The 25,146-nt window shown below is 43.9% G+C and overlaps 1 protein-coding gene across 1 annotated transcript; it reads right to left on the bottom strand.

The window, feature by feature from the left end:
• Positions 1–3,781: 3,781 nt before the first annotated feature.
• fam131a (family with sequence similarity 131 member A) lies at positions 3,782–24,442 on the bottom strand. Its single transcript, XM_017723175.2, has 5 exons — positions 24,272–24,442; positions 13,206–13,293; positions 12,043–12,228; positions 8,283–8,420; positions 3,782–4,420 (listed from the first exon to the last, which is right to left on the bottom strand). The coding sequence occupies exons 1-5, from the start codon at positions 24,308–24,310 to the stop codon at positions 3,966–3,968; spliced, it is 906 nt and encodes a 301-aa protein (XP_017578664.1). The 5' UTR covers positions 24,311–24,442; the 3' UTR covers positions 3,782–3,965.
• Positions 24,443–25,146: the final 704 nt, after the last annotated feature.

Below are 25,146 nucleotides of genomic sequence, written 5' to 3'. Positions count from 1 at the left end.
CGAAGGGAGAGATGGAGAAGATGACTGAAAGACTGAGTAGACACTAAAGCAGTGGTCACCAGCCTGCTCTCCTCTATTCTCCTGCAGGGTTTAGCCAAGTCCACAGATCACATCACCTTATTTACACTTTATTCTGTAGCCCACTTCACTCACATTTTAACAGCAGTATTGCAAATAAAGTTGGTTATACCAGAGCCGGTTTATGAGGAGCCTTGCCACTTCCTATTTCCCCTATTATATCAAAAACAGGACTGCTGAACAGCAGAGGGCGCCCACGAGCGAGTCCTCAATGAATGGGAGTGAATGGGGCTCAACGTCTAAAAGCGGAAAAGTTCAAACAGTTTCTAATCACTGAACCAGAACTTTCCTTTAGTTTTAGAGAGCAGAAGGGTGTCTTTCACTAAAAACTGAGAAATTTTACCAAGAAATTTTTATCTAAATCCTTTTTTCTACAGCAAACAGGTTTTGGGCAGCAGGGGGCAGGCTTTACTGCTAGAGCATGACGATTGATTGGCGAGCGGAGCAGCTCATTGGCTCATGACTGACGTCATGAGGCCCCGTTTTAAACTCCTATAACTCAAGTTTAAAAGCTCTTAAATATCACAGCGGTGTTAAAATGTTTTACACTGTTCAGAAAATGATTCTGTTCTTTTACATTAAAAATGTTTCAGCATTTATAAACTGATTTTGCTCAAACGCTCCATATCAACCCATTCATTTTGGACTCAGGAGCGCCCCCTAGCGTCTGAGAAAACCGGATGACATTGCAAAGAGTGGGACACGTTCTCCGGTTATACAGCATCAGCAGCAATATTTACAACTAAATCATTTTATATTAGGCCCTCGCACTATAAATGCACAGAGACTTTTATTTTGGAAAATACAATGTCAAATATTACAAAGAGCTATTTATATATTAATATATATATATATATATTTTTTTTAAATTATACACTCAAAAATAATGTGACGTGTTTTAATAAAGCCAGTGGTTCTGTAGAGCACTCAAAGAGAGGTGCATGATTAAATGGTTCTTCAGATTGACAGTGAATGTGTTGCATATGGTTCTATTTCGAACCTTTTTGAAAAGGGTTCTGTACAGCACCAAAAAGGGTTCTTCTTTTGTTACAGCCTTGACCTGTGACCTTTTTGTTTCTATATAGAACATCCACAGCACATCCTCCACCAACGTGAAGAACCCTTTAATGATGCGGAGAACCCTTTAATCGTACATATGTTTCTTCAAGTGTTCATAGTTCTATATAGAACCACTTTCTTTACTAAAGAACCCTTGAAGAACCATTATTTGTAAGAGTGTAGTCATTTTTTTATTATTAAGAACACTTGTAATATTTGTCCTATTTTATTTTCCAAAATAAAAGTCTCTGCATTTAAAATTAGTTTGAGATGATTAAAAACTAGTTGACCTCGCAGGACAGTAATCTCAGTGGTTGAAAGGTGGACCAGCAGTGGCGTACGGTCAGCAAGGTGCCTCCTTATCAGGCCTGCGTACTGATAGACGCTTGACCGTTAGTAGCCCCTTTTTTCCCTTTTATTCCACAGCTTGAAATAAAACAGTTATAATTATAACAACGTCAATTCCCCAATATCTTATAACCGTCTAGCCCTGCTCCCCCAACCCCCAACCCCCTAACCCACCCCACTCACCCATCCCACCCAACCCAGAATATCTCTGCCTGCCTCCCTGACTGAAAAAGATAGATGTAAATAAATAAATAAATAAATAAATAAGAAGAGAGTTGAAACAGTAAAAAAAAAATCAATAAAGGCTAAACAAAGATGGACAAATTAGGGAGGAGGAAAAAGAAAGGATAAAGACGTCCTCTAATCTGTATTTAAATTAGACAGGCGTTTAAAATAGGAGATGAATGGTTGCCAAATCCGGTCAAATGAGTCTGCAGGACCTCTCAGGCTGAACTGAATCTTTTCCAAGTCCAAGGAAAACATGACATCAGTCAGCCCCAGAGCGCGTGAGGGAGGGGCGGTGGATTTCCACGCCAAAAGGATCCTTCTCTTAGCTAAGAGGAGGGCAAAGACAACTGCAGCAGCTACTTGGGGCTTGGAAAACAGAGATTCTGACGGGACCACAAATCATGTAAGCAGTGGGCAGGGATTATGTTGCATTCGAAGGCCTCAGTTAGTGAAGTAAAAACCCGCGGACAAGAACCTCTTAAGCTCTGTGGAGGCCCAAAACGTGTTACGAGTTGGCAGGTGTTCCACCACAGCGAGGGCATGATGGGTCTACCCCTGGGTAATGCCAGCCACTCTAGCCCTGCAGAAGTATTTCTTTGTGTTTTCTGAGGAATCTTTAAAGATCCCCAGATAATGAGCATATATTGGTCCGCTGGCTCGGTATAGTCGGCATCCCACTGACTGCATGCCACTGATGGTCCACCCTCGGACCACCCAGATTACTGTCCTACATACAAACTCTGTCTAGTTTTAATCTCCTCAAACATATTTTAAATGCACACATTTATTTTAGAAAATAAACTAAATAAAAAAACAAACAACTGAGAGAAAAATATGACTAGGCCCGATATAAAATTATTTTATAGAAAATTACTAAAGTAATTCAGAAAGTATAACAAAAACAGGACGGAAACATCAGTAGTTCAGACTGTGAGCGGAAAATGAGTGATGACGTGGAATTTTGCCTCTTGCTCTGCTTAACCACTAGTGCGCCGCCGGGAAAATGCTGAGCAAAATGCCGACGGTGGCCGACGGTGGTCCGCTACCCTCTTACTATCAGGGTCCATTTGACCATTTTAGATAATTTTAAGGCTTCAACCACTTTTTCACAGCTGCCTACTGGCTGATTACTCCGTTTGCGCCTTCCGTGACGTAAATAAGGGCGGATATTTCAGTCAAATGTGATTTGAACTTGTAAGGCATGTTTGAAAAGTATCCAACCCCCCCCGTCCCCCCAATCAATAAATCAATCAATCAATAAATCAATCAATCAATCCACTTATACAGGATACATCATCCTCCTAGAAAAACTGCCAAAGACTAGCATCTGCTGTGTTTTGGATGTTGGTGTGCTGGTCAACCAGCGTGACCATCCTGGGTGACCAGACCAGCCAGAACCAGCTTAGACCAGCATGGAATTCTGAGGCTCTGAGCACAGAGAGTAGCTGTTCCAGCGGCATTTCCACACGGACACGGTTCGACATGGAACGCTCACAAACCCTGCTAACCGCGCTCAGGGCCACAGAGCCATTCACAGCTATTCGTTTCCGTCGCTACTTTATCGCTGCATAACGTACAACGTCAGAAAGCAGACTAAAGCTTCTACCCACTGCGGTGCAGGCTTGGTTCTAGCTAACTGATGCTCATAAAACTCATGTTCAGAGGATAAACCGAGTGACTGGTGTTGGAGTCACAGCGGGAATCGAACACGTTCTGTAGCATTTAACCGGTTAGCCGTCGCTGGGCCACTCTCGTGTGTAGTTTTTCTTCAGTGTTTCCTGGTTCTGATTTAGCAGCACATCAGATGGAAAAAGACACCGTAACCGAACCATTGAGCTCTACAGCGGAAAAGAGGCCTCAGTTTCCTTCACTGGACCGAACAGATTAGAACCTCTGACCAAAGAGAGCCTCTACACTGCCCCTCTGATGGAGTACAGAGCTCAGTCATCTCACAGTGCTTAAATATGAGGACGTACGTTAGATAGAAGCTAGTTTACTATTTTTCACTTATATCACTATCCAAAAACGGCAGCTATGTGAATAAGGTGAATATACCTGATCCAGCCAATCAAGATCTTCTGAGATGTTTATTAGCTGGAGTAGGTGTTTGCCTTGGCGTTACGGTGTTAACATTGAAACAAAACACTGCAGGGATGGAGAGCAGATCTCCAGGTGGAGGGCTGGTGACCTTTGCACTAAAGGGACCTTACAGAGAAAGAGAAGGAAAAGAGGGAGAGATAGAGAGAGGGACATCACTGCCTGGCGATCTCTCTGTCTTCCGCCTCTTCGTCGTCGAAGGAAGCCGCTCCAGAAGTGTCGGAGATGCTCCTGCAGCGGCTGTACCAGCGGATAACCTCCTGAAACACATTGTCCTCTCCTTCTTCTACCTCTCTTCCATCCTCCTCTTCTTCCTCTTCTGGAGAAAGGCCAGACTCAGAGTGGGAGGTGGAGTGATAGCAGGAATCTCCCCGGCTCCAGAAGGGCCGGCGGTCAGCCTTGGAGAACTCATGGACCTGGCTGTAGGCTTCATCTGCTGGGAGTTGTAGTTTTTCAACCCCTTTTGGAACTACATCTATCACGGCCTGCTCTTCACAGTTAAACTGGCAAAGGCCGGACTCCCGCAGGCCACTCTGGTCGTCCACGAACGTTTCAAGGTCAGCCTCAGCCTGGCACGGCACCGCAAACTCCCGATTGGACAACGCGGCGTCTGAGGGAGGAGCAAAGAGTCAGAACGCCTAGAGAACAGAGAGGGGACAGAAAATAAGGGAGAAAAAGACAGAGAGATGGGAGAGGAGGGACAGAACGTAACAAAAGAGGAAGAGGAAGAGAAAACACACATGAAAAGGTGGAATAAGAAAAGGAAAAAATGAGAACAATGGTAGAAAGGATGGACAGACAAAAGAGGAAAGAGACAGAAGGACTGGACTATTCTTTATAAAATTTCATTACAATGCAGAACAAAGCTGGAACAACAGGAACAAAGAATGATCAACCTTGAGCTCTTTGGAGAAAGGTGTGCATGAATGTTCTGCCTTCATGGTGCACAGAGAGAACATTGCAAGGAGACATTAAGCAGTAGAACAGCAGAGGCGCAGGGTTACGGTGAATATCATCACGGCTGTGATTCGGTTGCAGTACATCTTCACAGTTAGTTATTCACCAGAAAGCACCACCTCCAGTGATCTACTGCTTATGAACAGTGGTGGACAGTAACTGAGTATCTGAGTAAATGTAATTAGTTTCTGTACTTTAGTATTTTTGGTGTATCTGTACTGAAGTTTCTCCGTTCTGGGCGTCTTTCTCCTTTCACTCCACTACATTTCAGAGTCTAATATCCGACTTTTTCCTCCTACATTTTGAGAAATCTGTCGTTCCTTTTGGTTTCTGTGTGTATAAAAACGTAACATGTCAAAACGAAAGAAGCGCAAAGCCAGAGCACCAATCAGGGCCCAGCGGTCACTTTGTTTAGAGCTGGTTTTGACCTGTTGGTCATACCGACCCAGTGCAGCACGCGGTTCAACGTCAGCGCAGCAGCGTAAAACTTTGGGAGAGTCTGTTCAACATAAATGATGAACTAACCTAACTTTGTGTAAATAGAGCTCAATATAGAAATATGTCCACATATGCAGTCGAGACTGACGCGGCTTTTTTCTGAATTTCTACAAACACCATTTCATTTTATAGTAAATGAGTTTGGGCTGGTTTATGTTTATGAACAGACGCCTACAGATCAACATAGTAAAGGAGCTCATCTGTGATCCTGAGTTTAAAGCCAGTTTTTATTCAACTTAAACTTGGAACTAAGTTGTAAATAAATCTGAAACTGAAACTTTGCTTGTGTGTAAAAAGTGATTTCAGAGCCACTCGGTTCTCCCTGATGGAAACTGTTTACCTTCAGTGTTTTGTGCTTCTGATCATTTTAATAGACGTCAGCGTCACTAATTAATGACGTTCTATTAAAAGACTGGTTTACCAAGAGAGACGCTGGAGGACTTTCACCTGAAATGAGTTCATGAAGCCAGTCTGGTTATAAAAATGATAACAGGACATCAGAGCCAGAATTCCTCTTTTAGTACTTTTACTTTATACTTAAGTACATTTGAAGGGAAATACTTTAGTACTTTTACTCAAGTGGAGGTCTAAAGGGAGGAACTTCTACTTTACTGGAGGAATATTTTACCCTGGGGGTCTCGACTTTAACTCAAGTACATGGTTTGTGTACTTTGTCCACCACTGCCTATGAACATTACAGTTGTATAATAATAAATAAAAAGTCAAGTCCTGGACATTGTTTTAAATGTATGCTGTTAATACTGCAGGTTTCTTCAACTAAAAAAAGTATTTCCAGCAGCTTAGCTTCAGTAAAGCGACCCACTCTTGTTGCTTTGCAACTGGTGGTCAGTGGAATGATACGGGTTTTATTACAAAATAAAACAAACAAAAGATGCTTTTATCAGATAGAACAAGTGGAATCTCCACTTCCCCACCAATCAGATTGTGCGGGAGGAGCTAAATTTTCAATAAAGTTTTACAGTTTTTCTCAACAGACCTCGGAAGTTGTGTGTATTGCTGTGGTTTGCTTCACGCTCATGGAATTCTGGGGCGAAGTTGAGGAAAAACGAATGGTGTTTCTGGAAATTTGTGCTGCAGCAGAGCACAGAATGTTTAACCAGTTGTTTGTTTAATAACAGCCATAAATGATATAAGCAATAAAATAAAGTGTGCAGTATTTTTCTATTCTTACCCTCCATTTCCACTCCAACTGTCGCCGGATCCAGAGCGGGTGAGCGGTGCGGATTGGGAGCGGAGTAATGCGATTTTGCTCGGAGCGGCTTTTCAGAAGGAATATTTAAATCCTTCATTTCGTGTTCGCTTTCAGTGCCGCTCCAGCGTTTTGGCTGCGTCTCGCGACGTCCACCGTCTGATCTCAGCAGACTGAGAAATCTGATTTAATTTTATCAGATTTATTATTCGGGTTTCTAGATCAGACTACAGTGTTTAAATGACCATTTGAATAATCGGATAGCTGCAGAAATCCGACTATGATTGGATTATTGAGTGCGTGTGAACACACTCACTGCTTCTGATAAATGTGTTGTTTTGAAAGTCTCTGATGTTTTTGATTTGTACCGTCACTTTAAGAAGACCAGAGCCGAACCCACACAGGTGAGGTCAACCTGTCCGAGTCTTTAAAAGGAGAGAGCTGCTTCACGAGCCCTGAAGATAAGACGCTGAAACATTTGCTCGGTTTGTGTCTGTTTGTTTTCTGCTCTTTTTTCTTCTGACCAGTGTGGACAACACTTTCTACTTCATTTAAAAGCAGAATCTAGACGTTTTGGGTTGACTCTGGATCTGAGTGATGGGAATCGAGAGTCAGTTCATGTAAAAGTGAAGACAGGAGCTCCACATACACTTTCATGCGGAAATGTGATGGTAATTAAACAAGCAGGGCTTTAGAGTGAACTATCTATGAACAGTCTGGCCAGCAGAGGAATCACCCCCAGGGCAGTTGGAGGTTACGTGCTTTGCCTAAAGAGCACAACCACGAATGCCCAGTGAGTCTTGCGATTCGAACCTGCAACCTTCAGCGTGCCGGGTCAACTCTCCCAGTGCCGGCTTCTGTTTTAGCACATACAAATACAGGGTGGTTCAAAAGGATTCATCGATTTCAAAACGCCGTATGTGTACAACTGTGAGGCGCCTGGGAACCAATCACAGTCCAACTGTAAGAGAGAGTCACACACTACAGCTGGAGGAGGTTCATATTGAGCACTTGCAACACTACATAACAAGCTTTATGATCATTTAAACCATTTACAGTTACTGCGTTGATCTGTAATGATTCACAAGTGAAATAAATCATTTTGAATTCGGATGAATATTTATGACTCACCCTGTCTATAGAATATAAGCCTCTTTTTGTATATTTTTGTATTTTTCCGTTATAAATTTTGAATTTTACTCTGTTTCATACTCTGTCTGATATAAAATACAATCTACTGATGTGTCTGTTGTGGAGGGATGTACTGTCTAACAGTGACCACAGAATTTCCCTCACTGGCAAATCTCTGCATGGAATGAGGACCAGGACTTTAGAGGTGGACGTCTGGTTCCTATCACCACCACTGTGATGAGGTTTCTCTAGAACAGACCAGGTTTGCGTGAGTTTATACTTAAGTTTGTGTGTAAAGTGTTTATTAAGTCCTTAGTTACACTAGTTAGTTTCAAACGATCATTTTGCTAAATTCGGTTGGATGTTAATGGTATAATTTTTAGTTTTCCACGTCGTCTATTATATAAAGAATTATTAGACAGTAAGAAAGACGTTTTATACACGTTTAATTTTCAGAAACTTAAACAGTAAATATCTTTGGTATTGTTTATAATAAACTCTGGGCATCGTTGATTAATGTTTTTTGTACACAGTTCCAACGACTGGTAGTGAAGTTCCTGGATTTCTGGGATAAGAGGAGTGGAGTCAGCTGTGCTCTTAACTCTGGAGGGGTCATTATTGTGGGATCAGAAGTGTGATATCTGCTCCGACACCTGAGAGCAGCGCCTGTACGTACCTGAGCTTTGGGTCGTGATGGTCAAGTCGTTATTCTGAGGGAGATCCTCTTCGGAACACTCCTCATCCACATCCTCTTCATCAACAGAGTTCCAGGCTCGCAGCTTCGCCTCGGCGATCGCAAACTGCTCCGCCACTCCTGAGAACACAGAACCGCACTGACTTACAACTAGCCAGAGAAGAGGGAAAAAAGAAGAGAAAATGAGGAAAAAAGAAGAGAACAGAAGAGAAGACAAGAGAAAAGACAAGAGAAGAGGAAAAAAGAAAAGAAGAAGAAATAATGTAAGAGAAGAAATCAAGAGAATAAAAATAGGATGGAAAAAAGAGGAAAGGGAATGAATGGAAAAGAAACAAGAAGAGAAGAAAAGAGAAATCAGGAAAAGACAAAATGAGAGAAGAGAAGAAGAAAATAAGAAGCGGAGCAGAGAAGAGAGAAGAGATATGGAGGGGAGAAGAGGAGAGAATAAGAAAGGAGGAGAGAAGAAAAGAGGAGAAGAGAGAAGCAAAGAGGAGAGAAGAGAAGTGGAGAGAAGAGGACAGAAGAGGAGAGAAGATAAAAGGAGGGAAGATAAGAGAGAAGTGGAGGAGCGGAGAGGAGAGAAGAGGAGATGAGAGAAGAGAAGAGGAGAGATGAAGAGGAGAGAAGAGGACAGAAGAGGAGAGATGAAGAGATGAGAGAAGAGGAGAGAAAAGAAGAGACAAAGAGGAAAGAAGAGGAGAGACAAAGAGGAGAGAAGAGAAGAGAAGAGGAGAGACGAAGAGGAGAGAAGAGGAGAGGAGATAAGAGGAGAGACGAAGAGGAGAGGAGAGAAGAGGAGAGGGGAGAGGAGGAGAGAAGAGGAGAGGAGAGAAGAGGAGAGGGGAGAGGAGGAGAGAAGAGGAGAGGGGAGAGGAGGAGAGAAGAGAAGAGGGGAGAGGAGGAGAGAAGAGGAGAGGAGAGAAGAGGAGAGGGGAGAGGAGAAGAGAAGAGAAGAGGAGAGGGGAGAGGAGGAGAGAAGAGGAGAGAAGAGGGAAGGAGAGAAGAGGAGAGAAGAGGGGAGGAGAGAAGAGGAGAGAAGAGGGGAGGAGAGAAGGCAAAGTTTAAATCATCCTGAGCTCTTATTAGTGCGACTGAGCAGGACACAGTTCTAGTCTGTGTGGATGACGGAGCACTGGAAGCATCTGTGTGTATTTAGCCTGATTGGAAGCTTCCGTGCGACGGTGGACAGCGTGTCCGACTGTTCAGAGTGTCCGACGCTCAGTTCGGCTCCTTCTGTTCCACAACGACACCGAAACACGAGCAGAGAGATCCAGCGGGCTGGACTGCAGCGAGGGAAAGTGCAAGTGGACTCAAACCAAAATTCTGGCTCTTTAGAGTTTAGTATGTCAGTGTTGGAGAGTTTAAGGTCAGTGTCGGTCAGTTAAAGCAGATCTGTGAGAGTGATTAGTGGTCACCTCAGGTCACTCTGAGCTAGAAACCAATTTACTGCAGTCAGACGCTGAACTGCAGCCAGCTGAGAGAGAGAGAGAGAGAGAAGGGGAAAAAAAGAGGGGGAGAGAGACAGACAGAGAGGGAACCAAGAGAGACAGAGAAAGAAGAGAAGAGAGAGGATGAAAAAGAGAGAGAGAGAGAGAGAGAGAGAGAGAGTGAGGGGAAGTGAGAAAGGACAGAAAAGAGAGAGGGGGACAGAAAGAGAAAGAGAGGAAGTGCGAAAGGACAGAAACGAGAGGGGGGGCAGAAGAAAAAGAGAAAAAAGAGAAGACAGAAGAGATAGAGGGAGAGAGTGGGGAAGAAAAGAGAGCGGACAGAAGAGACAGACAGAGAGAAAGGAAAAAAGTGGAGAGAGGGACGGAAGGGAGAGATACAGAGAGACAGAGGAAGTGAGAGAGAAATAGACAGAAAAAGAGAGAGAAGACAAAGGAGGACAGAGATGAAGGGAAGAGTCCCTTCAGTCAGTACCTCATACTCGTCCCACTGACAACAGAAACAGAGAAATATGTAAATGAGAGCAGCTTTTCACGAATATTCTAAACAGCGCATGATGTCATCTGGAGATATTTAGCGACTTTGAGTGGATTTTTGCTGCTTCCCACTGAAGGCATTTGGTGGCCGTGAACAGACGATGCTTTCTTAACTTTATGGAGCCTAAAGATTTTGCCCGGATTTGCGTCGGGGTTTGAGACTAAAACTGTAAGAATTCCCTAAATTATGGTGCTGCAACACATTAGTTAACAAAATCTACATTTCCAAAAGTATTCGCTCGTCTGGCTTCACACGCATATGAACTTGAGAGACGTCCCATTCTTAATCCATAGGGTTTAATATGATGACGGCCCACCCTTTGCAGCTATAACAGCTTCAACTCTTCTGGGAAGGCTTTCCACAAGGGTTAGGAGTGTTCATGGGAATTTGATGTTGGACGAGAAGGCCTGGCTCACAGTCTCCGCTCTAATTCATCCTAAAGGGGTTCTATGGGGTTGAGGTCAGGACTCTGTGCAGGCCAGTCAAGTTCTTCCACACCAAACTGGCTCATCCGTGTCTTCACTGGTGCGCAGTCATGTTGGAACAGGAAGGGGCCGTCCCCAAACTGTTCCCACAAAGTTGGATTCCCAGACGGAGAAGCGTGATTGGTCACTCCAGAGAACTCGTCTCCACTGCTCTAGAGTCCAGTGGCGGCGCTTTACTCCACTGCATTCCACGCTTTGCATTGCGCTTGGTGATGTAAGGCTTGGATGCAGCTGCTCGGCCATGGAAACCCATTCCATGAAGCTCTCTACGCTGTTCTTGAGCTGATCTGAAGGCCACATGAAGTTTGGAGGTCTGTAGTGATTGACTCTGCAGAAAGTCGGTGACCTCTGCGCACTATGCCCCTCAGCATCCGCTGACCCCACTCTGTTTACGTGGACAACCACTTCGTGGCTGAACTGCTGTCGTTCCCAATCGCTTCCACTTTGTTATAATCCCACTGACAGCTGACTGTGTAATATTTAGTAAAGAGGAAATTTCACGACTGGACTTGCTGCACAGGTGACTTTCTAACTAACAGTGAAAAATACATTCTGGTTTAAGAAAATAAAGCAGCTGCCTACAGGAAATTCCTCCTAGAGACGCATTTCAGTCGTATTTAATTGAATTTGTACGGCATCCTTCGACAAATATTTAAAATCTCAGACCCAGACCACAAAAATCCAAAGCAGATGACACGTTTAAAGAAAGACAGTCATTATAAAGTCTTTAAGATCTCCCCTTGGCTGACGTTAGTAGTGTAGCCACAGCATAACGTAGTTGACTAATTTCTATCACAGTCACTAAGCGACAGTGGCGGATTTACTCTGTTAAATCTGTACGAGTAGAAAGTCAAATCAGCTTGACTTTGTGGTTCATCAGCGATTTTCTGTGACGCGTCCTGTGTGTGACGTCTGCCGGCTCTACGCTGCCCTCTGCTGGAGCATAAAGTTAAAACATCTCCTGGTTTTTTAAATATGATGACATTTAATATCAGATAAACTAAACTGCTTGTCCATCCATTTTCTAAGCTGCTTCTCCCTCAGGGTCGCGGGGGGTGCTGGAGCCTATCCCAGTGGTCATCGGGCGGAAGGCAGGATACAGGCAGGACACCGCGACCCTATCTGGGCTAGCGGTCACTGACGATGATAAACTACTTGTCAAAACTCTAATTTACTATTGGGTTTTTAAAACCTTCGTGGCCACTTTAAGACTCGTAAATTCCTGCAGTGAATGTAGAACAGCAGTATCTGAAGCGCGGGGAGGAGAAACCCACCTGCTGCGAAGCGAGCCTCCTGCTCGCCCTCGCTCAGGTGGGAGTAGGAGTTGAAGTGGGACTGCAGAGTGGCGGACGATGGGTCGAACGGTTTAGACCAGCCTTTCCACTCAATCAGGTGAGCCACCCTCCCCTGAGCCATCGCTGTGGGCTTAGTCACATGATCCTTCACCACCTGAGAGATACCTAAGGGAGAGAGAGAGAGATGGGAAAAAGAATGAGGAAAACAGACAGAAGAGGGTAAAAAAACAAATGAGAGGCAGAAAAAGAAGAAATAGAGGAAGAGACAAATAGAGAGAAAGAAAGGACAGAGAGAATGGAAACAAGGAGAAAAAGCAAAAGAGAAAAGAAAAACAAAAAAGAAGACAAAAGGAAGAATGGAGAAAAAAGGAGAAGAGAAGAGAAAATAGAAGAAGAGAAGAACAGAGAAGAGAAAACAGAAGAAGAGAGGAGAAGAGAAAACGAGAATAGAAGAGAAGAGAAAACAGGAGAAGAGAAGAGAGGAGAAGAGAAAACAGGAGAAGAGAAAACAGGAGAAGAGAAGAGAGAAGAGAAAACAGGAGAAGAGAAGAGAGGAGAAGAGAAGAGAGAAGAGAAAACAGGAGAAGAGAAGAGAGGAGAAGAGAAGAGAGAAGAGAAAACAGGAGAAGAGAAGAGAGAAGAGAAAACAGGAGAAGAGAAGAGAGGAGAAGAGAAGAGAGAAGAGAAACAGGAGAAGAGAAGAGAGAAGAGAAAACAGGAGAAGAGAAGAGAAGAGAAAACAGGAGAAGAGAAGAGAGGAGAAGAGAAAACAGGAGAAGAGAAGAGAGAAGAGAAAACAGGAGAAGAGAAGAGAGGAGAAGAGAAAACAGGAGAAGAGAAGACAGGAGAAGAGAAAACAGGAGAAGAGAAGAGAAAACAGAAGAGAAAACAGGAGAAGAGAAGAGAAGCGAGAAAACAGAAGAGAAAACAAGAGAAGAGAAAACAGGAGAAGAGAAGAGAAAACAGGAGGAGAGAAGAGAAGTGGAGAGAAGAGAAAACAGGAGGAGAGAAGAGAAGAGAAGAGAAGAGAAGAGAAGAGAAGAGAAGAGAAGAGAAGAGAAGAGAAGAGAATGAATGCTGATGTCAGATGAACAGCTAAATGTGGAAGGTGAGATCTGAACTGTGCTGTAATGAGGCTCTACCGTTAAAGGAAGATCTGGCCAGTGCAGCGATCTCCTGGATGCTGAGCGCTTTTCTCGATTTGGGGAGCATGTCGACAGGCTCGTCAACCTGAGAACAGAAACGTGGAGATGTTAGGAAGACCACCAGACACAGCACCTGCACATCGGTCACTTCACCTGACCTATTTTTCTATTTAGAAAGCGTTATTTGACTGGGGTTTTCAAAGTTTGGACGATTTTCTAAGTGAAAATAAGTCGTTTTCTGTAAAATTCTTAACATGCTGGTTAAAGGAAACACACACACTGCTGACTGGGGTCCGATACCCTGCTGGGGGAAGCGCCCTACTCCACACCAGTAAGAGTCCATGGGCAAGACCCCTAACACTGTCGTTACTTTGCCCACCTCTGTAACATGATCATTCTGTAAGTCACTCTGGATGCGTGTCTGCCAAAGGCTGTAAATGTAATGAACTAAGGCTTTGGCGCAGCAGTATCTCACTACTGCCGGAAGAAAACCTCACATCTCCAAAACGGTAACTCCACAGGAGGAGGAAAAAACATGATCACAAATCATGACGAGTATCGGTGCCACCAAATGCCAGCTGACCTAATACACGTCCCTCTTTAACCCCGTTCTGCCAGTGCTTTTCGTTAATTACCAGCAAATAGATGGTGGTGTGTTAGTGTGTGGTGTGCTGGTACGAGTGGATCAGACACAGCAGTGCTCCTGGAGTTTTTAAACACTGTGTCCACTCACTGTCCACTCTATTAGACCTTGTCAGTCCAACTTGTAGATGTAAAGTCAGAGACGACAGCTCATCTGCTGCTGCACAGTTTGTGCTGGTCATCCTCTAGTCCTTCATCAGGGGTCACAGGACGCTGCCCACAGGACGCTGGCTGGATATTTTTGGTTGGTGGACTATTCTCAGTCCAGCAGCAACACTGAGGTGTTTAAAAACTCCAGCAGCACTGCTGTGTCTGATCCACTTAGACCAGCGCAACACACACTAACACCACCTCCACCACGGCAGCGTTACTGCAGTGCTGAGAATGACCCACCACCCAAACAGTACCTGCTCTGTGAGGGTCCATGGGGGTCCTGACCACTGAAGAACAGGGTAACAGAGTATCAGAGAAACAGATGGACTACAGTCTGTAACTGTAGAACTACAGAGTCCAGCTATACAGTAAGTGGAGCTGATAAAGTGGACAGTGAGCGTAGAAACGAGGAGGTGGTCAGAACATTACGCCTGATCAGTTTCTAACACATTGTTATATATTTCATGTGCAGTTGTTGGGAGAAAATGAATGTTTAATTCGTATCCTTGTCCAGATCCTTATTGTACAGAAAGCTTAACAAATATGAAGATGATAAATAATGATGAGTATGAATAATGAAGAATCAGGGCTGTCAATAATACTGGAACATCCACCTCTTTCTCCAAATTTTCTGTGCTCATAATAAAATTTTTAGCTTAAATAAAACACTTTACCTTCTCACACCTCCTGCTAAACCTCTCTGCTCCAGCTTTCGGACTCATCTCTCCAGAGCCTGACGCGGAATGAGTGTATGTCGGCGGAGGAGCCGACACTAAAGCCGGCAGGCTAGAACCCGCCTGGACTCAGACTCTAACAGATGCCAAATCCTCTAATAAGCTGGTCAGCCATTCGCTCACGCTGATAAAACAGAGGGTGTCCAAGTCGTAATGAGGCGTGTGGCTCCGGCATTGACTGTTTAAGCTGCTCTGGGCTGCCTCTGGTGCTAGATAGCCAGAGACGGCATCAATAATCAAAGCTTCTTATGGCTGAGATCATTTTTTGGCGCAACGTGGCATCCATATGGTCCACAACGGGGCCATTCGGGGTCCCCTGACAGTCGGCCTATATCGACTATCAAACTGTTCTTGGATATTATTAGAATTCCTCAATATGACAAAGCTTTTAAAGCACATTCGGGGCACTTTGACCTTATTGACATATTGACAGCTATGATGTAGGCCGAGGAAAATCTGCTCTCACGTGTTCAGTTCAAACCGCAGTTATTTAGGTTAAGCGTCTGAACAGCCAGACGTGTATTTTTATATATCTGAGATACGTTTCGGATACAGTGCAGCTGATGCTGAAACGCAGTGAAAAATCTATGGGGAAAAATTACACCCAGAAATCTTCCATACAGAAATAAATGTGTGTAAATGTGTTTTTATTCAATCCGTTTGAAAACGTATGAAAACAGTCGGAATCCTGTCTGATGCCCTTCACTGTCTGATGCCTTCATAAATGAGTTTGAGTTCCAGTCTCTTCATTTTAAATCTGATCCAATGCTCCTTTAACAGGACAGGAGCGAGGGCTGTAGGTACTGATACCCTGTGACGATGCAGATCTGATTATGATCTGATGTGAGACACACTGTGTGTGAGAGTCTGACTGCAGACGTACACGGTTAATGTAAAGTACAGTGCAGATCACAGTCAGTACGTTTAGCTACATCTGGAACCTTCATTACAACTACACACAATTAAAAATGCATACAACTCGGCCATTTTCATACACTGCAAAAATATATTTGATAAATACATCTGGAATATATTTCGCCATATCGGAGCACCAGACTTCATGAGATTATTCAGCCGAATATATAAATATAAACGCTGTAGACTAAAGCTGATTGATCCAAGATCAGCAGCTCCATAGCAGAACATTTCGCCTACAGACACGTGCGAATGGCTTACACTCACCGGCCACTTTATTAGGGTTGGACCCCCTTTCACCTTCAGAACTGTCTTAATTCTTCATGGCAGACTTTCAACAAGGTGTTGGAAACGTTCCTCAGAGATTCTGGTTGGTTATTTGAGTTCCTGTTGCCTTTCTATCATCTGGAACCAGTCTGCCCATTCGTGTGATTGGCTGATTAGCTATTTGTGATAACAAGCAACTGAACCTGTACCTAATAAAGTGGCCGGTGAGTATATTTGCAATATTCCACAAGGTCGCTTGCAATATATTGCAGTTTGTAGTAATATAATCTAACTAATATATTGGCCAAGACTGAATGCCTGAATGCTTGAACATGTATGTATATTCCACACTGGGGCTATTCAGGGTCCCCTGATGGTCACAATATACTGGTTACAAATGCTTTAGATAACGTCAGAAGTCCTCAATATGAAAAAGCTTTTAAAGCACAGTTGAGGCACAACGACCTCACTGACTTATTGACACGACTGGAGTGCCAGCTACGATGTAGGCCAGTGAAAATCTGCTCTGGTGAAAACTACTGGCACGTTTTCATTATAAACACCAGCTATTTAGGTTAAACGTATGAACAGTGACAGTTCTAGTCTTGGCACAGCAAATAGAAAAAGAGCTTTTTTATCAATATCACAACACTGGCCTTTACAATACTGATATTTCAGAAGGCTGAAATATGCAAATGAGCCCTCTAATCAATCACGGTGTTCATTACTGTGTGTGGTGAGCATCCTGACCAATCACAGCTCCAGATTCCTCTTTCTGTGGGTGTTTGGATCAATCAAAATATACAGTACAATCCAAAAAAAGTCAATTGTTTTGGTCGAACGTCCACTAGATGTTGGAACATTGCTTTGAGGATTTGATTGAGCATGCTGGATGGTCGGTTCTGGACCATTTCAACTTATCCCAAAGGTATTGGATGGAGCGCCATCACTTGAGAGAGCACAGTTCCACTGCTCTACAACATGGAGACCATGTTCAGCTGCTCCAGAGTGTCCCATTCTATTGGTCAGTGCTTTGCTGTGGAGCTGAACTTACTAATTAGAAGATAATGTTGGATAAACAACAAACAATATCACAACAAACAGTACTGGTATTCCTGACTATTGTTATACAATACTGTGCAAAAATCAGAGACCACCTTTCATTTCTACTACAACAGCCATTAAGTCCAAGTTATTAGTTTTTCAGGACATATATCTAATCTTAATATAATCTAAGAGATAAACTAATCCACTTGAATTGGATTGGAAGGAGAAAGTCAAAGGAAAGTAAGTGGAAAAAAAACAGGAGTGTACAAAACTGGAGTTAAAAACCAGATTGAAAGCTCCAGAGAAAATGTGGCACCTAACAACCACCTCGAAGAGCTGCTAGACCCCAAAACTGCTCCCATCAGATAAACAGCACTGAAAGCTTTGATCTCTGAGAGAGAGGAGAAGATCAAGCTGCTTCAGATCTGAAAACATCCACAGGTGTTTCTATCCATCCTTCCACTGTGAGAAGACCACTCAGTGCTGTGGGTCTGAAAGGACGTGTAGCTGATCAAGAAGAACCTCACTGAGAAAAGGAGACGGACACATCAAACAAAGAAGCTGGACGATGGACTGACCACCCCAGAGTCCAGACCTCAACACCGCTGAATGGGTTTGATTCAGGAAATCATCAACCAGCTTCTAAGACTGAACTTTGGAGGTGTGTCTACAGATTCTCTGAAGAACTGAAAGTGCGGCTCCTGAAAACAATGGAAGCTGGAATGAAGGGAAAAGTTTTTTTTTGTTTCTGATGCTGAAAAATGATTAAATTGTACTTTATTCCCATTTTTGCTGGAAAGTACATAAATGAAAGGTGGCCTCAAACTTTTGCACTTTACTGTATGTGGAGTTACCCAGAAAACTGGACTACTGCTTTAAGTCTTTACTGCCTAAACACTGTTTTTTAAATGAGTTATAATTAGATTCATTTGGAAACACTATAGTTTTGGGGTAAATTTTCAAATGTCAAATTTTCAAATTTTTTAAATATTCCATTGTGAATTCCTACACCATTATTCAGCCACACTGAAAGCCTGGGCTTATTAAGTGTTACTGTTTTGTCACATGAGAGTCTCTTTTTTAGGTAAACAAGGCCTCTGGTAGTTTAAAATAGGCCTGTGCCTGGAAAGGAGTTACCAAGGCAACAGTTTAGTGTCTGTAATAACTCGTTTATTGCTGGTTTAAAACCCCACTGTTCATTTATTGATTTATTTCATGCAAAGCACAGCGAGACGGCAGTATAACCCACACATGAACATGACTGAACTGTTAAACATGCTGAGTGACCTGATCTCCTACAATAACATCACATTTACAACACAGTCGATTGTTCTATAAAAGCGCCTTGAATATTACGGTGTACATTCTGGGACCACAACTCACATCACAGTGTCAGTTTCAGGCATCAGAAAAAACAACTTCACATCTCAGGAGAGACAAAAGAGTAAAATTGTGTCTCAGCTCTCATTCAGCAGGCAATCGTGTCTCAGCTCTCATTCAGCAGGCAATCGCGTCTCAGCTCTCGTTCGGCAGGCAATCGCGTCTCAGCTCTCGTTCGGCAGGCAATCGCGTCTCAGCTCTCGTTCGGCAGGCAATCGCGTCTCAGCTCTTGTTCAACAGGCAATCGTGTCTCAGCTCTCATTCAGCAGGCAATCGCGTCTCAGCTCTCGTTCGGCAGGCAATCGCGTCTCAGCTCTCGTTCGGCAGGCAATCGCGTCTCAGCTCTTGTTCAGCAAGCAATCGCGTCTCAGCTCTCGTTCGGCAGGCAATCGCGTCTCAGCTCTTGTTCAACAGGCAATCGGGTGGTTTCAAATGACCTCAGACAAAACGGCTCCAGGCTAAGCTAAGCAGCCTCAGACGATAAAGTTCACATGAGATTCTCAAACCAGTTCTTTGTTATTAGATTAATAAATGTTTTGTGGCTAAATTTAAAATGATGGATTACATGTGGACGCTGCCCACAGGACGATGTTGGCTGGATATTTTTGGTGGACTACTCTTAGTCCAGCAGTGACACTGAGGTGTTTAAAAACTCTGATCCACTCATCTGATCCAATGAGTGTAGACACAGGGAGGCCATAATGTTATGCCTGATCGGTGTATTATTATTTTTATTAGTATTATTATTGTTATTATTTTCTCCATCTTAACCGTTATGCAAGAGATCTCGTTTTTCTGCCATATAGAGCTCTGCCTCTCCATCACAAGAAATCTGCCACTAATTTTTTTGTGTAAATGTGTTACTTTTTTCCTCCTGAAACAAAAAATTACAATGTAGGTTCTGCAGGACAAACTATTTTTCAGCTAAAATTTAATGGAAAAATGTGGACATTCATCCAAATATTACAGATCATTTCTGTTTCCACAGCCTGCACCGGCAAATTTTATGAGGTGTTTCAACATTTTTTACAAAAAAAATTCTTTGGATGAAAACGTAGTCACTGTTAACACATCGTCTAAGCCACTTATCCTTCTGGGTCATGGGGGGGGGGTATCCCAACAGGTGGAAGGCAGGATACACCCTGGAGAGGTCACCAGTCCATCGCAGGGCAAACAGGCAGACATACACATTCACACCTAGGGGCAATTTAGCACATCCAATCGGCCTGACTGCATGTCTTTGGACTGTGGGAGGAAACCGGAGAACCCGGAGGAACCCCACGCAGACAGAGGGAGAACATGCAAACTCCACACAGAGAGGACCCCGGTCACCCGGCTGGGGAATCGAACCCAGGCCCTTCTTGCTGAGGCCACAGCGCCGCCCACCACGCCACCGTGCAACCCATTTTCCATAGGGCTCCCCGAATAAGAGGGCTCTGTTACTGCCACAGGCCTGGTGAGGGACAGCTGAGGAGGTTTATCTCAGCCTGCACGTGCCTGACTTCAGCCCCTTCGGTAAAGGTGTGCGGTTCTAATGAGATTGCTCCTTAAAGCTAATCAGCGAAAGCTGCTCACTGAGCAGAGCTGAAGGCCGGAGTCGAGCAGCTGTCATCTTTAACTGAGCGTATGTGGGTCAGACGTTTAAGCGGTGCGCGGACGAGCGGGCGGAGAGGGAAGACAGGCTCGGGCCTGAGCAATCCTAACGGGGTCAAACGCACAGACTGAAGTATGTTAACAGGCTAGGACTTCACGATATCATCACATTTAATTTGTGCCCACAATTTATACCTCCTCAATTAAATAAACACAGTGAATGGAGCCACTGATGAGCTTAGTTACAGTTAGCTAATTAGCTAAAAGTCAGATGTCTTTACAGCGGTGGTGACGGGAACCAGGGGTCGCCATGACAACGACGAGTCTTACAATGAACATGCACGAGTCTTCTGAGTTTTTATGGGATATTGATGATGGAGAAACAGTAACACATCAGGAAAAATAAGTGGGGGCTATATCGCCTTGCATGAGTCTCTCTGGACTAAAAAACATGTTTTAGACTAAAAGCCTCTCAGAACCATCATTAAACCACGTCTGAGACATCAGGCGGCGTCTTCGGCTTTGTGAGGGAGCTCTGAATGACTGTTTACATCTTAACCACTGAAACATTCAGGCATTTGCAAATTTTGGTGGTTTCCCTTTGAACTTTGAATTAAATGCCGGTAAAATTCACAGTGATAAAATGAGGGTGCCGGTTCTTTCCCTCCACTGATCAATACAGCAGAGTTTAATCCAGGAAATGTTTATTAGCCTGTCAATGAGAATTCCTATACAATATTAGCATCAAGCTAACGACTGTATCCACCTTAAACATATATGTTGACGTTAAAGAGCAGAAGAAACAGCACCACAAAAAACAGGCCTGTGAGTCCTCAGTGCTGATTGGTTAGCATTACTGCTACTGAGAGCTGATTGGTTAGTGTTACTGCTACTGAGAGCTGATTGGTTAGAGTTACTGCTACTGAGAGTTGATTGGTTAGCGTTACTGCTACTGAGAGCTGATTGGTTAGCATTACTGCTACTGAGAGCTGATTGGTTAGCGTTACTGCTACTGAGAGCTGATTGGTTAGCATTACTGCTACTGAGAGCTGATTGGTTAGCATTACTGCTACTGAGAGCTGATTGGTTAGAGTTACTGCTACTGAGAGCTGATTGGTTAGAGTTACTGCTACTGAGAGCTGATTGGTTAGTGTTGCTGCTACTGAGAGCTGATTGGTTAGCGTTACTGCTACTGAGAGCTGATTGGTTAGTGTTGCTGCTCCTGAGAGCTGATTGGTTAGCATTACTGCTACTGAGAGCTGATTGGTTAGCGTTACTGCTACTGAGAGCTGATTGGTTAGCATTACTGCTACTGAGAGCTGATTGGTTAGTGTTACTGCTACTGAGTGCTGATTGGTTAGAGTTACTGATACTGAGAGCTGATTGGTTAGTGTTACTGCTACTGAGAGCTGATTGGTTAGTGTTACTGCTACTGAGAGCTGATTGGTTAGTGTTACTGCTACTGAGAGCTGATTGGTTAGTGTTACTGCTACTGAGAGCTGATTGGTTAGCGTTACTGCTACTGAGAGCTGATTGGTTAGCGTTACTGCTACTGAGAGCTGATTGGTTAGCGTTACTGCTACTGAGAGCTGATTGGTTAGCGTTACTGCTACTGAGAGCTGATTGGTTAGTGTTGCTGCTACTGAGAGCTGATTGGTTAGCGTTACTGCTACTGAGAGCTGATTGGTTAGCGTTACTGCTACTGAGAGCTGATTGGTTAGCGTTACTGCTACTGAGAGCTGATTGGTTAGTGTTACTGCTACTGAGAGCTGATTGGTTAGAGTTACTGCTACTGAGAGCTGATTGGTTAGAGTTACTGCTACTGAGAGCTGATTGGTTAGTGTTACTGCTACTGAGAGCTGATTGGTTAGCGTTACTGCTACTGAGAGCTGATTGGTTAGTGTTACTGCTACTGAGAGCTGATTGGTTAGCGTTACTGCTACTGAGCGCTGATTGGTTAGCGTTACTGCTACTGAGAGCTGATTGGTTAGCGTTACTGCTACTGAGAGCTGATTGGTTAGAGTTACTGCTACTGAGAGCTGATTGGTTAGCGTTACTGCTACTGAGAGCTGATTGGTTAGCGTTACTGTTATTAAATGTAAACTGTAAATTAGTGGAAGAACAACAGTAAATCATTGGTAAATTAACAGTGGATCAATCATGGATTAATGGCAAATTAGGTGAATCAATTATGAATTCATAATCAAATGAGAATTAATAGTGAATCAGACTGACTGAAACTGCATGGAAGAGTAAATTGTCATTTGTTTGTTTTACAGCTGTCAATTAATCAATGCATTACGATTACTCAATTACAAATGCCCACTGATTACATACTTTACCCTTAATACAAGCCACTGTAATCAGACTTGTAAACACATCACGCAATTTCTACACAATCTAAAGGGCAACAGGCGTCTCAAATTATGATAAACCTGAAAAACGACATCCTAAACGGAGACACGAGGTTTTGTTCCTACAGCAGAGACACAGTTATTATACATCTACTCAGACACGCAAACGCACAGGTGTTCACACTTTATTACTCTGGTCTGTTTATTATGTTTCTATTTCATTTCTCCTTTAGAGACACAACCTCGTGTTACACGTCATACGTGTGACTCACCAAGACCGATTACATGTATGTGTAACATGCGAAACGCAGCGTTTCATTAAAACCCAACGTAATTTTGATAATGATGTTTTTTTAATTTGATCCGTCGTTGTCTTCTGGTTTTAAATGAACGCTCATAGTTTCTTCCGTTACTGCTAAACATTATTCCCTGTCTGTGAAGCACTTTGAGCTGCCACTGGTAACTGATAACTGATCGATTGATCGATCAATGACTCACTAAATAAATAAAAGTAAAATTATTATTATTATTATTATTATTATTATTATGGAAAAAAAACTACTATAACCTGATTTGGTCAGTCGATCAATATATTACTAATACAATAAATGTGATATTTTGTAATTATCTTTAATTTGTCATTGTTTTTAAACAATATTACCTGTCTGTGAAGCGCTCTGAGCCGCCGCTGGTATGATAAGGGCTCAATAAATGAATAAATAAATAATAATTATTAATATTATTACTGTAATCGGTATGGGAAAAGCTATTATAGCCTGCTTTAACCAGCAGATCACACTTACCAACACAATAACCATGGCAACCAGTGATCTTAGCTTGTCAGTATGACAGTCAGCCACGCTGTTTACAAGCAAAACTACTGATGGGGGTCACTAAAGTCAATTAAAATAAAATTCAATCTGTCTATCTGGACTCAAATCCCCAGTGTCCCTAACATAATGTCACTTCAAATGACCTTGCATGTTGTCAGAGGCCAGTGAGGATGCCAAGTGCACGTTTAACCCCCCCCCCCCCCTTAAAAAGCATGGACACTCAGCAGCTGCTGCCGGGCAGTGAAGCTGCAGGTGCTGCAGAAACGCAGCCTGTGAATCAGACTCGGCCCGTCCGATCAGTGATCAGAGGCCCGATAACACAACGCTCGGGCCACAGAGACGCAGACGCAGCTGACATCGCATTAACACGAACCCACAGAGCCACCTGCGCTCACAGCAGCCAATCAGCGCAGTGAACGTCTTGTGGTCAGTCGTTATAGCAACAGGTAACCCCTGAAACATCTGCCCTCCAAAAAAAACACCACCATTAAGTTCCTTCAGCAAGGAGGCGCCCTGTGGTGCTTTGGGTGGATCTGCCTTTATCAGGCGCTAGAACCCGCAGTGCAACCTACAGCAGCAGAACCAAAACAACGCGGTTTTATCCCGAGAAAAAAAGAACCTCAGAGCCTCAATAAAAGACGTGCATGCTCGCAGGCGCGCGCGCGCAGGCCCATCAGCTTGTTTAGCAGACAGCACGAGCCTGTGAGACTCCACAAACCAGAAGCGCGAGGCTTAAGTTTTTTTTTTTCTTTCTTTCTTTTTTAACCCGTTCCACCTTAAATGGTGCATTAGTTACATGCACGCTTAAGGTGGACCGGTAAAATAATAATAATCAAATAATAATCATGATTGGGGGGAGGGGGGGGGGGGGGGAGTCTATCATAGCAACCACTGCAGCACGAGCAGTTTCCATCCTGGCAACAGGCTACCAACCCCATTCACGCGCACATCCATCCATCCATCCTTCCTTCCTTCCATACACACACGCATCCACGCAATGGCGCACTGACTCAGCCAGACGACGCTATTGATGAGGAGATGCTGGTCGGCGTCGTGACGGCCCCGGCGCAAGTGCACGCGCCAAATAAACAGCAGATAAATAAACAAGCGAAGGAAACAAAGCGATGCCGGACGACGCCACGTACCTTTACTACATGCAGCTGGGGGAAGGCGGTCAAAAGCATCGCACACGGATGAGCGCATCAGTCGAAAGGCCCTTAAAAACGAGTCCTCGGTGCATCAAAGTGCACCGCTTTCCAGCACGAGGGAAGAACAGACGCTGCAGCTCCTCTACGCCTCTATCTGACCCCCCTCAATGAGCCCCATTTACCCCCCCACCACCCTTCCTCCTCCTCCTCCTCCTCCTCCTGAGGACCCACCTGTGCGCTCTCTGCTTCTTAAAGCGACAGGAGCCGCTTTCCCTTCACAAAGGCTCGCTTTTAAAGGGGACCGCCACCGAATTTCCAAAATTCCCCTGCAAATTTTAGTGGGAGGGAGAGGAAGCCCATTCAGAGGGTTTGGTGTGAGATGGTTCAGACGTCTTTACAGTGGGGGTGATGGGAACCAGGCGTCGCCATGACTACAACACATATCAGGGACGGGTTGCGCGGTACTTTTTGTAGCTAGCTGCAAATATTAGTAGCTAGGTTGACCTCGCTTCTCGTTCGAATTGTCCCGTTCCACCTTAAATGGTGCCTGAGGCTTTTAAGGTGGAACGGGAGAATTCGAACGAGAAGCTGGAGAAAGAGAAGCGACTTAAGTTTCGTGAGTCGTTGCAGGTTAAACGTATCAGGAAACCAGCTGGAGTGACAATAAACACTAATCAGTCCATTCGTCTCCAGATTATCGATGTCCGTCTTAAATCTCTCTCTTTACTGTTTCATAGCTACTAGCTGGGCGAGACTGTTGTCTGTGTTGCTATGGTGACCAGCCGTCTGCGCTGATCTTCAGGGTTAAAGGGTGAATCAGCAGTTCTACATTAACTCCAGCGTTTAAGACCGTTTACTGTTAAACTGTGTGT

Source organism: Pygocentrus nattereri, chromosome 19 (genome assembly GCF_015220715.1).
Source record: "Pygocentrus nattereri isolate fPygNat1 chromosome 19, fPygNat1.pri, whole genome shotgun sequence".
Classification (NCBI taxonomy): domain Eukaryota; kingdom Metazoa; phylum Chordata; class Actinopteri; order Characiformes; family Serrasalmidae; genus Pygocentrus; species Pygocentrus nattereri.
The sequence above is the reverse complement of the archived record's forward strand: the minus strand, read 5'-3'. Positions and strand labels throughout refer to the sequence as shown.